The sequence below is a fragment of the Sorex fumeus genome, unplaced genomic scaffold (genome assembly GCF_029834395.1).
Source record: "Sorex fumeus unplaced genomic scaffold, SorFum_2.1 ptg000037l, whole genome shotgun sequence".
Taxonomy (NCBI): domain Eukaryota; kingdom Metazoa; phylum Chordata; class Mammalia; order Eulipotyphla; family Soricidae; genus Sorex; species Sorex fumeus.
This window is the reverse complement of record NW_026606094.1, coordinates 52,689,317-52,702,494: the sequence shown is the minus strand read 5'-3', so window position 1 is coordinate 52,702,494 and position 13,178 is coordinate 52,689,317. Positions and strand designations below refer to the sequence as shown.

At 39.9% G+C, this 13,178-nt stretch overlaps 1 protein-coding gene across 1 annotated transcript; it reads left to right on the top strand.

Annotated features, from left to right (window-relative positions):
- Nucleotides 1-2,343: 2,343 nt before the first annotated feature.
- Nucleotides 2,344-9,077, top strand: NDUFA4 (NDUFA4 mitochondrial complex associated). Its single transcript, XM_056118445.1, has 4 exons — nucleotides 2,344-2,517; nucleotides 3,328-3,416; nucleotides 3,947-4,007; nucleotides 8,875-9,077. The coding sequence occupies exons 1-4, from the start codon at nucleotides 2,476-2,478 to the stop codon at nucleotides 8,929-8,931; spliced, it is 249 nt and encodes an 82-aa protein (XP_055974420.1). The 5' UTR covers nucleotides 2,344-2,475; the 3' UTR covers nucleotides 8,932-9,077.
- Nucleotides 9,078-13,178: the final 4,101 nt, after the last annotated feature.

Genomic DNA, 13,178 nt, shown 5'->3' with positions numbered 1-13,178 from the left:
TTATCTTGAAAGTGGCCAACACGGCACTCCCCACGATTCCCAGGGCACAGTCAGGAGTGATCCCTAAGGCAGAGCCACAATAAGCCCTGAGCACATCCAGGTATGACCCCCAAACCTGGATATGACCCACAAATATATATATGCAAGTTATATTAGACATGTAAGCTAACAGAGTTTATATAGTATTTGTTCTCCAGTGATATGCAGGCTCTATTAGAACTAAAAAATTTTCTCTCTTATACACATAGTTTGAATAGTACTTGGTACAGAGTAGTTAAGAAATGATCACAAAATTAATTTTAAAAGATAGTCATTTTTAATAAACTGCATATTATCTTTACAATCAACATCTATCCTTTTAAAGTTGTGCTAGTCACACCTGGCCTACCTACCTATTCTGATTGTGGTGCTTTCAGAGGGTAGTATACTTAAGTTATGGTGCTCAGGAACACTGTAGTATTTTCCAGGGGTTACAGAATTGTGGACTTAGTTGTGGTGTTGTAGTATGGTGGGAATCAGAATGACACTCATCAGTGCAGGAAGCGGGAAGAGAAGTGGAGGAAAAAGGGAGAGAGGAAGTGGAAATAGGGAGGCCTGCAGTGTTCAAAGAAAACAAGACTTTCTACATGCAAGGCATATTCCTCTCCAGTCATAAGGCTATCTCCTCACTCACTATCCTTTCCCCCACCGACTCCAATGGCTCTATCTCCTCTCTCAAGCCCTGTAAGTCACAATTCTTCAGCTTTCTGTCCTTCGTTTCTCTGCTCTATCTAACTTTTCTCCCTGAGCGATATGGCTTTTCTTTACCACCAATAAACTTAATCCTAAGTATAGTCTTACATTCTAGATCTCCTCTGCCTTACATATGTACATTCCCTTTGATTTCACACAAATATCTCTTCCATGTATCTACCATTCTTGTTTCTTAATAATTGACATCAATATATCTACACAGCTGGACCAAGCCCCATCTCCAACATTATTTATCTGTGACTCATTCATAATTAATTGTTGCCAAGTCCCATTGGTGTGACCTCCTAAATCCTTTCATTATCACATTCCCAATATTACCCTGATTACTTATATGGATAAGGTCCCTTACTTCCTATTCATATTTCCCTCCAGTGATCCATTCTTCATAGACAAGACACTCATTTTGGAGTTATAGTGCTTGTTTTTGCTCCACTTCCTGGTACTGGTAGCCTAAAACTCAGTAACTCAATAAACCCAACTTGCTCACACTCTTACACTCCAATTCTAATCACGGCAGACATCCTTCCTCTCCTCCAAGAGTCTCTCTAGTTGAGACTATTATTTGCTAACCTTGTACTATGTTCTTCATGTTCACTTGCTTAATGCCCACTTCTTCAAGTCTAAGGTTGATCAAAGGTGCCTTTTCCTCTTCACAGCCCCAATACCTTGGGTGAGCATCTGATTAATGCTTTAAGAAAGAGGTCCGGCAGGGTTCAAATTGTCACTAATGCTCCATAAAACCAGTCCCAAGGAAAAATTTGGGATTGAAAAAGAGAAAAGAAAACGAAATTATTTTAGGGTAGAGGAAAGGCAGGGAAATTGGGGGGTGGGAGGGGAGGAAGTGAGGGGAAGGTTAAATAGAAAGGAAAAGGAAAACTGTATTGGGCAATAGATTACAATGTGTAGGGCTCTTTCCGACCTGAGAAATCACGTTTAAAGAATGCAATTTAGGGTCCCGGGAAAAGTGCGAGTGGGCACGGAATAATGGTCCTTGTGGCATTGAACAGACAACAAGGACTCAGGAACTCCGGGTCTGGAGATGACATGACCAGAAACATTGCAGTTTTGAAGTCATTCACTAGGTTTTAACTTCTGCCTACAAGGACAGTCTAAGCCAGGAAGCAGCTGTAGCCCTAAACCGCAGTCGCTTGACCTCAGTCGCCAGAGCCTTGACCCGCCTCCAGGCGCCCGGCGCGCTGCAGTCGCAGGCGCCGCTCAGGTCCCTCAGCGGCCGCCAGCACCGGCCGGCGCGCGCCCAGCACGCGTGCCCCCTGGGTCTCGGCGCCTGGACCCGACCCGCGGGCGCCGCGCAGGGGGGGAAGGCGCGCCGCCGTCCCGACTCCAGCCTGACCCAAGCCTCAATGCGAGGCCGCCCAAGAAAGTGCCTGTCTGGTCGGGAGAATAGTTCTACTTTCGACGCAACTTTGACCCCTCTGGAGCACACAGAGAACAAGAAAGAGAGTGTTTCTCTAGAGACCAGAATGTTGATAGCCGGGTCAGGGGAGGGCACGCTCACGAGGCGCTGGAATAAATCAGGCAGTAGGAAAGACAGCTGCATCCGGGTCCTCCTGCCGCAGGGTGCCCTCCGAGCCAGGGGTCCTTCAGGTAGGAGGTCCTGAGTGACTTTGGTCGTCCGCACAGTTTCGGTGCAGGTCGTACTTAACCCAGGCCTTGCGCTTTTGCCCTTCTCCTCCTCCCCGGTTTGAGGCCTCTGCCGCAACCATGCTGCGCATGATTTTCAGCCAGGCTAAGAAGCATCCGAGCGTAAGTTCATGACCTTCCTGACCCCTTCCCCCGGGGTCCTGGCCCTCCTGTGCCGGGACTGCTGCACTTGGGTATTTCCTTCTCCGCAGCCGCCTTGCAAGGGCTGGGACCCAAGCCTTCTGGTCGACACCCCAAGGCCCTTCAGCGCCCACCTTCCACTCGAGGTATTCTGGAAGCTGGTGTGGCCCGAAAGTAATCCAGGGAATGCTGGAACACTGGACGCCCTGCTTGGGTTAGAGACCCACAAAAGTCGAGCGTTGCGTTGTGGTTGTGCTTGTGCTTTCTGTCAAGGATCAAGTCAAAACAATGCGCCGCCGGGCCTTGGGGCTAATGCTGGAGGCTCGGTGATCTTGCAATCAATTTCCAGCATGTGATGGCATCTTGGCACTCCCGGGGAGCATATACGCTAGTTCATGTATAAATAAAAATACCGTGACTCGCTTTGCCCCCAGGTGCACCAGCATTCTGGACTCCTAAAGCTTAGTCACACGGTCTGCCTATCGAGTCTGGTAGCGATGGAATTTCAGACTTCTACCTAGAACTGATAGCCTCAGTTAAAGTGTGCTTGTTTCTTGTTTTTTTGCGCGTTTAGATCAGGTTACTTATTGGACAGAATCGGCTTTCCATCATATCTGTATCGATGCAACCGAAAGGAATTTGTCAAAAGTTTGTTTATGCAGGTCCTTAAGACACAAGAAGATCTCACATTTTATGGGGATGGTATCTAAATATTGGGCGAAGGTGTCATGTATTTCTGTAGACTCTTAGCGTTTAAAGATGACTCTTCATTCTTGTCTACTTTGCTTGTAGTTGATTCCCCTCTTCGTCTTTATTGGAGCTGGAGGTACCGGCGCAGCGCTGTATGTCACCCGCCTGGCCTTGTTCAATCCTGATGTCAGGTAAGTAACTTAATAACGTCGAGGTTGTTGATGGTTTATCAAGCTCTTTGTCAGATCCACAGTCTTTTTAAGAAAGAAAACCTCAGTTCCAGGAAAAATAAAAAGAAACTTGAGTTGTGTACTTTTCTGTTAAGTCCAAATCTCAGTTCTATTCTCATTGGCTTTTCCTGTTTTTTAAAGTTATTTAAATTTCTGCGTCAACTTATATTATCAGAACATATGCATAGGAAAGATGAATTCGTTATTGTTTACTTTCTTACATATCGATAAAATATAAAACTTTTATAACTAAAGTCATATATTAAGCTTCTTGTGAGAGGGATAGGGACAAGGAGAATTTTCCCAGAAGGCTTTTTTTTTAATCTTATCTCTATTTGATTACATGGGTTTGTGTACTACAGATGATTTTTTTTCCACTTCCATAAAGAAAAAACATTCTATTTCACTTCATAAAAAGTTAGATCTATTGAAAATATATTTTAAAAAGTAGAAAAGGTCTTCAAAAACTATTAATGTTCTGTTTCTTGTAGTTGGGACAGAAAGAATAACCCAGAGCCCTGGAACAAACTGGGTCCAAATGATCAATACAAGGTAAGTTACCACTGCAAGTGTATTTTATAGGTTTTGTCATGGAGTAGGGTTTTTTGGTATTGATTTTACAAGTAAAAATTTCTTATAACTATATTATGAATATAATTTTGATTAAGTGGCTTCTTTCCCCAGTATTTTTTCCCTAAGGATTTTGTTTTCACAGTGTAGTGGCCTAATTGTTTATAGAAAACATCTGGGACAGATTAAAGCACTTTCACCTCCACCCAGCAGAGATTCTGATTGAATTGCTCTGTTATGGAAACAAACTTGGATTTTCTAACCCTGTTTCATGTGATACCAATACCTCTGATTCATGGACCTCTATCTGAATAGTACTAATCTAGTGCATGACTAGACATGACTTATTGGCTATTCTAAAGGCATAAATGAAAATCATTTAAAACTTAGACTTTTACTATGAGTTGTCTATAAAAATTTCAAAAGTCTTTATTGGAAGTTGAATCCAAAGCCTTATACAAATCTGAGGTATGGGTTGTTCCACTGAGCTAGATTCCTGACTATCTCAGCTTACAAGAGCTTGTACCAATGGGCCTTCCACTTGGGAAGTATGCACTTCAACCTGTTGAGCTCTCTGACCCCTTGGTAAACTTTTTAATATCTTTTCTCAAAGAGCGGATTGTAGAAGTACTCTTCCAAGGAGTTTTTTTGGATTGAAACTATTTATATTTTTATCTGCTTTATTGGAATGTGATTGACATATACCGTGCCACTTTGATATATTTTTCAGGGTGATTACAATAGTATAACTTTTATTTATTTTTTTATTTTTTAAATTGTTTTTTGCTTTTTTGGGCCACACCCAAAACCCAGCGATGCTCAGGGGTTACTCCTGGTTCTGCACTCAGGAATTACTCCTGGCGGTGCTCAGGGGACCGTATGGGATGCTAGGGATCGAACCCAGGTCTGCCGTGTACAAGGCAAATGCCCTATCCACTGTACATCTCTCCAGTCCCAACTTTTATTTTATTTTATTTTTTTGCTTTTTTGGGGTCAAACCCGGTGATGCCTAGGAGCTACTCCTGACTTCGCACTCAGGTATTAACTCCTGGTGGTGCTTGGGGGACCATATAGGATGCTAGAAATTGAACCTGGGTCTGCCGCGTGCAAGGCAAACACCGTACCCGCTTTACTATCGCTCCAGCCCCTCTGACTCTTATTTTTTAAGATCAGAACTTCATTGTGTCATATGGTTGTTTTTTAAGTTTGTGTTGAAAACAATTTTCAATTTGTTCTATAGCATCTTTGAATTTTATAATACAGTATTGATGATATCCTCTATGGTATATATTAGATTTCCAAAATACCTGCTAGTTGTAAATTTGTACCCATAATTAAACCTGTTTACTGTTCCCTTGCTTCCCAGCCCCTAATCATCATTACTCTTTTTGTAAGTCTGACTTGTTATTCCACAAGTGACATAATACTTTTTTTTTAATCTCTCTCCATTTGAGTTAGCCCATTTAATACAATGTCCTCAAGGTCCAGTCGTTGCAAATACGAGATCATTTATTGATACCTCTTAAATAACCTCCCTCTATCAATTTTATTTCCATATAAAAATGGTAAACCTTCTCATTGTCAAAAGGGGTAAGTTTTTAAGGATCTCATCTTTTTAGATCTCACGTTTTTAAATCCCATCTCATACAGTTTACTCATTTACTGTGTATGACTCTCCTGCCTATACTTTTCACTACACTTGGTTATTTCTTCAAAAGGAAAATGGTTTGCTTAGGCTCTCTAATATGGGCCCTTGTCAGTGAATGTCTGGGACACTGGCAGTAGATCTAACCCATGATAGAGATGCATGCAATCATTACTGATGTCAACAACTTTTAGGATAGGAAGTAAATAAAAATTTGTTGGTGAAATTTAAATGAGCTATCTGATGTTATATTTTGTATTCAAAAATTGGTAAACACTGTATCCTGATTTCTTTTTCTCAAAAATTTGTTTAAAGCAAGTTCATTCTGGAGATAATTGATTCTACATCCAATAAAATTGAAAGAAAAAAGAGGGGGTGGTGGGAAATGAAGGGAGAGTAAAGTTCTGAATGCAAAATATTTTCGTAGATGTTAGTCCTTTAGTATGGAAGATAGACTCTGACTGAAGAACTTGTTATAGAAGAGATTTTAGAAAATAAACTATTATGTAAAATATTGGTGATTTGCTAATAGAAGTAGTGAGAATCAAGCCCAGAAATTTGGAGCTATAGATTATGTGAAGCCTGCTACTGCATCTAAATCCAACAGTGAAGTAGGTTAAGTTACTCTTACTGTTCACTGTGCCTCACAGAAAATAACTTTCCTGGCACATTGACTTCAGATTATTTGATTCACTTTAGCAAATCATAAGTGAGGGAACATTTTGTCACTTCAGAACCTGTGTGTACTTACTTCTCTGGTGTATATGTGTGTGTGTGTGTGTGTGTGTGTGTGTGTGTGTGTGTGTGTTGAAGTCATACCATTGGTGGTGCTTAGTATTTACTCCTGGCTCTGCACTCAGGGATCACTTCTAGCAGTGTTGAGGAGACCCTGTGGGGTATCTAGATTGAACCCAGTGGGCCACATGCAAGGGAAGTACCCCCTGTACTTTTTTTTTTTTAATTATTGTGAGACCAAAATTAACAGTGAAGGTCTGCATAAAGTGAATATGGAGCAGTCATTGTACATTCTTCATTGTTGGAAGCTATTAAAATTTGGGAGTTTTTACTCCTTTATAATTAGCAAAACTAAAAGAAGGAATCAAAGTAGAATCTAAGCAAAAGAGACTCTGGAACTGCATAACATTTTCCCAAAGCCAAAAGATCCTAATATATTGTGCCATCCCAACTTCCCAATTGTACCTTTCCAGATACCTTCAAGGAAGATGATATTTACATTATTTAACTTGATCTTGCAGATTCTTCTTTTATGAAGTTAGGATGAGTAAGGTTGTAATAATCGACTTAAATAAACAAAGCATTCTGCCCCATAGTGCCTGACATTTATTATTATCAGGCAAATGTTTGTTTTCTTTTTAATATATAATCTGCAGTTCCTTTTATACCTATTCTTTAATGTTTAATATGTTAGGCATAGCACCGTTTCTTTTTTAAAGTTTTTTTGGTTCAGTTTCATAAAGCCCATGTTTATGTATTTTAAGGATAAAGTTGATACAGAACCTTTCTTTTTAGCTGGCACCATCCAGCAGTGCTCAGGTGACCAGAACTTCAATACAAAGCGCTTTGAACTGTTGCTTACCTCTAGAACTTTTCAAAGTGAAGTCAAGGAGCTTGAGAAATAGTTCAAGAGTTAAGGCACCTAACTTTCCTTTGGTGGGCTACAGTTAATCACTGCTACTACATAGTTTTCCCGTGCATCAGTGGGCACTGCTGATGTGGTTCTGGAAGCTCCCCAGCACCACCCTGGTTAATCCCCAGCCTTTCAGGGCCTGAGCAGCACTGCATCTGAGGGCCTGACCTGCTGAGCACTGATTGAGAGGCAACCTTCCCCAATAGAAAAGTTAAGAATTTTTCAATTAAAATAAATTTTATTTTTATGATTAAACTTGGGGACCAGAGCTGTAATACAGCAGGTAGAATGTTTGTATTGCACGTGACCAGGGTTTGGCCCTCAGCATCCCATATGGACTCTGGAGCAACATTGAGAGTAATTAATTAATGAGTGCAGAGCCAGAAGAAACCCCTGAGCATCAACTAGTATGATCCAAAAAGAAAAAACAAATTAGATGAAACTTACTGGATACAGATTAGCTTCTTACCTAAAAACTGAACACATTGTTGGTGATTTTGCAGTTTGGTGGTTTTTTTTGGTTTGGGTTTTAGTGGGATGTGGGGGGGGGGGTTGAGTTAAATATAACTAGAATACAATCTTTTAAGTGTTCTTTTAACACGGAATGAGCAGACCCTTCCAACATGATAATTTTATTTGTTATTAAATGCAAGTATATAAGTAAAAGTTGGAGCACTTAGAAATTAAATTTTTTTTGAAAATTATGAGTTTTGGGGAGGAGTTTTAGATTCCTTATGAAATTTAATTACATATAAGGACAATTTTGGAAAGAATTTTTCAGATATATACCTCATTTAAAGTATTAGTTTAAATTAAAATACAATATTGTTTAAAGCCTTTTTACTAGAGGTGGCCAAAAGTCAGTTTCATTTCATATTGATGCATTCTTTTTTTAGAAAATTAAACTTTCAAATGAGAGAGACAGAAAAATAGAAAGCCAATTTGTCTAAAAAGTTAGCATAAAACACAATAAAACATGGGCTTTTTATTTGCTTGAATCTTTCATCTGAATTATGATACTTTTTTAACTCGATATGGATGATTTTTGTTGTTGTTGGAGATTAACCTGTGCTTTTTTTCCCCCCTGCTTTTTTTTTGGGGGGGGGGGTCACACCCCGGGATGCTCAGGGATTACTCTTGGCTTTACTCTTTACACTCAGGAATTACTCCTGGCCGTGCTCGGGGGACCACATAGGATGCAGGGAATTGAACCCAGGTCCACTGCATGCAAGGCAAACACCCTACCGGCCATGCTTCAGCCCCGACTACTGCATTTAGTAGAGATGAGAAGGAAAAGTTAATTATTCACATTAAGACAAGTGTTTTAATTGATTCTACTAACAGATTATACCAATGAACTTCTTGTTCCAGGGTTGTAGATCCAGTATTTCACTTCCTCAGAATTGTTATCACAGGACTGGAATTCTAATATCTTCGAAGGACCTTTTAGCATTCTTGATATTTGTAATTATTACAGTAGAATAAAAAAATACTCAAATCTTCTGTACTATCTGCTTATTTGATTATCTAAAATATCTTTTTTTTTCTTTTCCAAGTTTTTTGCAGTGAATGTTGATTACAGCAAACTGAAGAAAGAAGGTCCAGACTTCTAAACAAAATGTTTCACTTGTAAAGCTGCTTAAAATGAAGGTCTTCCAGAAGCCATCGCACAATTTTTCACTGAACTAGGAAATACTTCCCCTCTAAATGCATGTAAACATGTTGATGTATTATGTTGGGGATTACAATGATTAATAAATATATGAAACATAGTATGTGTCATTATTTAAAGCTAGGAAATCAATGCTAAACATTCAATCATTCAAAAGTGAATAGGAAATAAATCACTAGAACTTAAGGAATTTTAAAAATCTCTGTTTGTATTGAAAATAAGACTTAAGTTGCTCTAACAACACAAAATCTTGGGCCAGCATATTTTATAATTGAAATTGAAATATATAGCAGTAAATCAGGGAAAATATTAACTGCTTCTCTGGCATTGAAGAAACAAGGACTGACTTTATTACTGGCTAAGTTTTTGTGTGTTTGGGGTGGAGGGCCGGCTTTTGGACCACACCCAGCTTGCATAAGGCTTAATCATGACACTGAGCTTAAGGGTCATTTCTAGGATCATTTCTAGAGGGTCAGGGGACCTTATGGAGTACTCAGAGGTTAAACCCAGATTGGCCACATGCAAGGCATGTGTTCTACCTGCGAAGTATCTCTTAAGCACCTATATAGCTTTGGGGTTTTTTTTTTTTGTATTTTAACTATTGCTTTTTTTTTGCTAGGATTTTCAAGATTATCATTTGTGGACTGAAGATCAAAGTTGCATCTGAGTCAGTCGTTTTATAACCATGAAAGTAGTAGCAATGAATGAACTTGAGAACTTCTGATGAGTTTTTTTCTCTCTGTATTTACATATGTATATAGACAGAATGGAGAGATCTCCATTTAAAGATGGGGAAATGTGTTAATTTTTTTTAATGGGCTGTGGAATTGGAATTCAGCTGAAAATGTTCATTGTATAATTGTAGAACTTGTTACATAGTTCAAACTCTGATTCTCAAATGATCCAGTAAGGAGAACATATTCATGCTAACATGTCAGCAATTGACAATTGAATTAACTATATCTCATACTAAGTTTTCATATAGGTGTATGTATATGTTTGAAAGTTACCACATTATAGAAACTTTTGAGGAATTAGTGACAATTTTGTATTTTACTGTATTAGTCTAAATGTTTATAAGATGGGAAGCATATTTTGCCAGGTAGAGAGGTGGATGTAACCAGAGGTTAAACTCTGCCCAATCCTACCCAGTACTTTTGTACGCAAGATTCCTAGGGCAAGTCTCCTGAGCACTGACAAGCACTAAACTAGAAATAGTACCCCCACTCCAGCACCAGTGGGTGTAGCCTGCAAACCAAGATAAATGATAACATCTTGAGTTATGTGTATTAGAAAAGTTAGTTTTTAAAAAAGATTGAGGAACTAAGACGGGTTATTCAGATTACTCAAATTCATTCTTAGTCAAATGTGGGAATTTGAACCCAGGTAATCTTAAATCTCAAGTGTAAAGTACATTTCAGTTACTTGACTGAACTTTAAACTTCTGAGTTGAATAATTTCTACCTCTAGCTTTTTAAGCTTCTCACTGTTGGCTTTTTTGTGCGTTTTGGGACCACGTTCCAGCAGTGCTCAGGGTCTACCTGGTTCTGTTGCTCCTTATGGGGCTCCAAAAACTGTAAGGGGCTGAGGATGAACCTGGTGGATTTCTTGCATGAAAACCATTTGCTTCAGGGGCCGGGGTGATGGTACAGTGGGTAGGGCATTTGCTTTGCACATGGCTGACCCAGGTTTGATCTTTGGCATCCCATTTGGTCCCCTGGGCACCATCAGGAGTAATTCTGAGTGCAGAGCCAGGAGAAACCCCTGAGGCATCACTGGGTGTGAACCAAAAAAAAAAAAAAACCACATGCTTCAACCTACTAGGTTGTTTTGAAGGCCTTGATTGGCTTTTATTTTTAGGGGAGAAGGTGTGCAGGAATGGCAGCACACCTGGCAGTGCTCAGAGATTACTCCTGGTGGACTCCGGGGACCATGTGGGGTGCCCGGTCAAACATAGATCAGTGGCACACAGTATATTATCTCTCCACCCCCTATATTATCTCTCCAGCTCCTCTGGACTTTTTGAAGTAGTGCTCTGTCCAATTTTAGCATAATTAGTCCTGATTCTGGCCTCTACAAGTACAGACCTCTAACACACATTCCCTCTCCAAGTTGTGAATACCAAAAATGATCCCTGATTTGTAGTTATCCACTAACTTACTGAAGCCCAGAAAATGGAGGGCTGTTCCTCAAGTCAGGCACAACTGATGCTCAAAAACTCGTGAAGCATGGCTGAGACAAAGCCATCCAGATGGGAAATAGACTCATACAACATGACAAAGTTTATTAGGTGCCATATGACAAAGTTTATTAGAGAGGCAATGATTAAGTAGAGGTTGGAGGAATATGTCTGTGCACCAGTGAACAGGTGGCAGAGGGAAGCAAGGGGTTATGGCTAGAAGTAACAGCTAGAGCGCTGTCCTTGATACTATAAGGCAAGGCAAGGTTGAAGTATTGCTCACACCTAAGCAATTGAAGCCAATTAGTCCATGTTAATCTTTGAAAATGTCAGGTTTCCCTGGCAACAGTCTGGTCCCCAGAGAAGTCGGGACCTGAGGCATTCCCTAAAGGCCCAGCAACCTCTAGTGGCTAAAGGGTTGTGCCAGGGAGAACTCCAACACCTGATAGACATAATTGTCTATGATCCCCTCCCTCACATTTCATCTCTTCCTTGAAACATTTTCTTCCTTTAGTCTCTAGAATACAGTATTCTACTGAACTCAGGTTTCAGGTGCTTGATGCTTAAATGCCAATCACTTAATATGGGTTGATGCCAAAAGTTTTATTCAGGTACTAGCAATCTGAAAGGAGGGTGAACTTCTTGTTCTCAAAATACTCATCTTACTTTCAAGTTGGGGCTAGGGTTATATAAGGCTAATTGAGAACAGAAGTTTATGGTTATGTGAAGGACAGGAGGGGTTTAGTCTTGGTTTATTCATCCTATTGCTTGCAAAATTTTAAGATAACATGGTTAAACAGTCATCCATTTCCAGAGCATTGTTTCTGTAATGACCTCCAAGGATCTTTCCTTTTTAACCATAATGACCTGGCTTCCAATAGTTACAATGAATGAGAGCATCTTTTAGGTTTGAGAGACGTTGTCAAAGTTAAGGGCAAATGAGATGCATCTTACTTTTTTTTTTCTTTTTGGGTCACACTCGGTGGGGTTACTCCTGGCTCTGCACTCAGGAATTACTCCTGGCAGTGTTTGGGGGACCATATGGGTTGCCGAGGATTGAACCTGGGTCGGCCGAGTGCAAAGCAAATGCCTTACCCAGTGTACTATCACTCCGGCCCCAGAAGCATCTTAAATTTAACATGTTCAATTTTGAATTTGTGTACATCTCCATAGCTGCATTCACATTTTAAATCCTACTGTCCTCAATTTTACCACTTCACAGAAGCATCAGTCTTGTAGTAGTTCATGCCATAATCCTTTGAGTCTTCATTAATTTTTTATCACACTCTGTATCAACTCATGTTTGCTCTATTTTCAAAATACGTAGATTCTCAGTTCACATAATTCCCTTTTTGTTACCTTGGTCCTTTAGTTTCTTTCATTTCAGAAGCCACTGTTACCTTGATTGCTAACATATACCTTTCGGGGCTGGAGCAATAGCATGGCAGGTAGGGTGTTGGCCTTGCACGTGGCCAACCCGGGTTCGATTCCCAGCATCCCATATGGTCCCCTGAGCACTGCCAGGGATAATTCCTGAGTGCAGAGCCAGGAGTAACCCCTGTGCATCGCTGGATATGACTCCAAAAGCAAAATAAATAAATTAAATATACCTTTCAACCATCTCCTTTTCTATAATCTTAACCACATATGTCAGGATACTTTCCTTTGCTCCAAATCCACTGTTTCCCCCTCCCCCCATTTTATGCAAACTACATACTTAAAAAAACACTAAACAGGGGCATCCCTGGGTGTGACATAAAAAAACAAACAAACAAAAACCAAAGTTTGGTTCTATTTTTGCTGTTCTACATTTCACTGTACCTGATCTTCCACAAACAAGATTATTCTTACTCAAGGTTTTGCTCTTGCCTTTCTCCAAATACTCTTCCCCAAACATTGGCCTGAGGGATCTCTTTTTTTCCTGGCCCTTGCTCCAGTGTTACTATTTATTTATTTATTATCATTTATAATTTTTAATCTTATTTTTGCTAAAATAAAAAATTCCATAT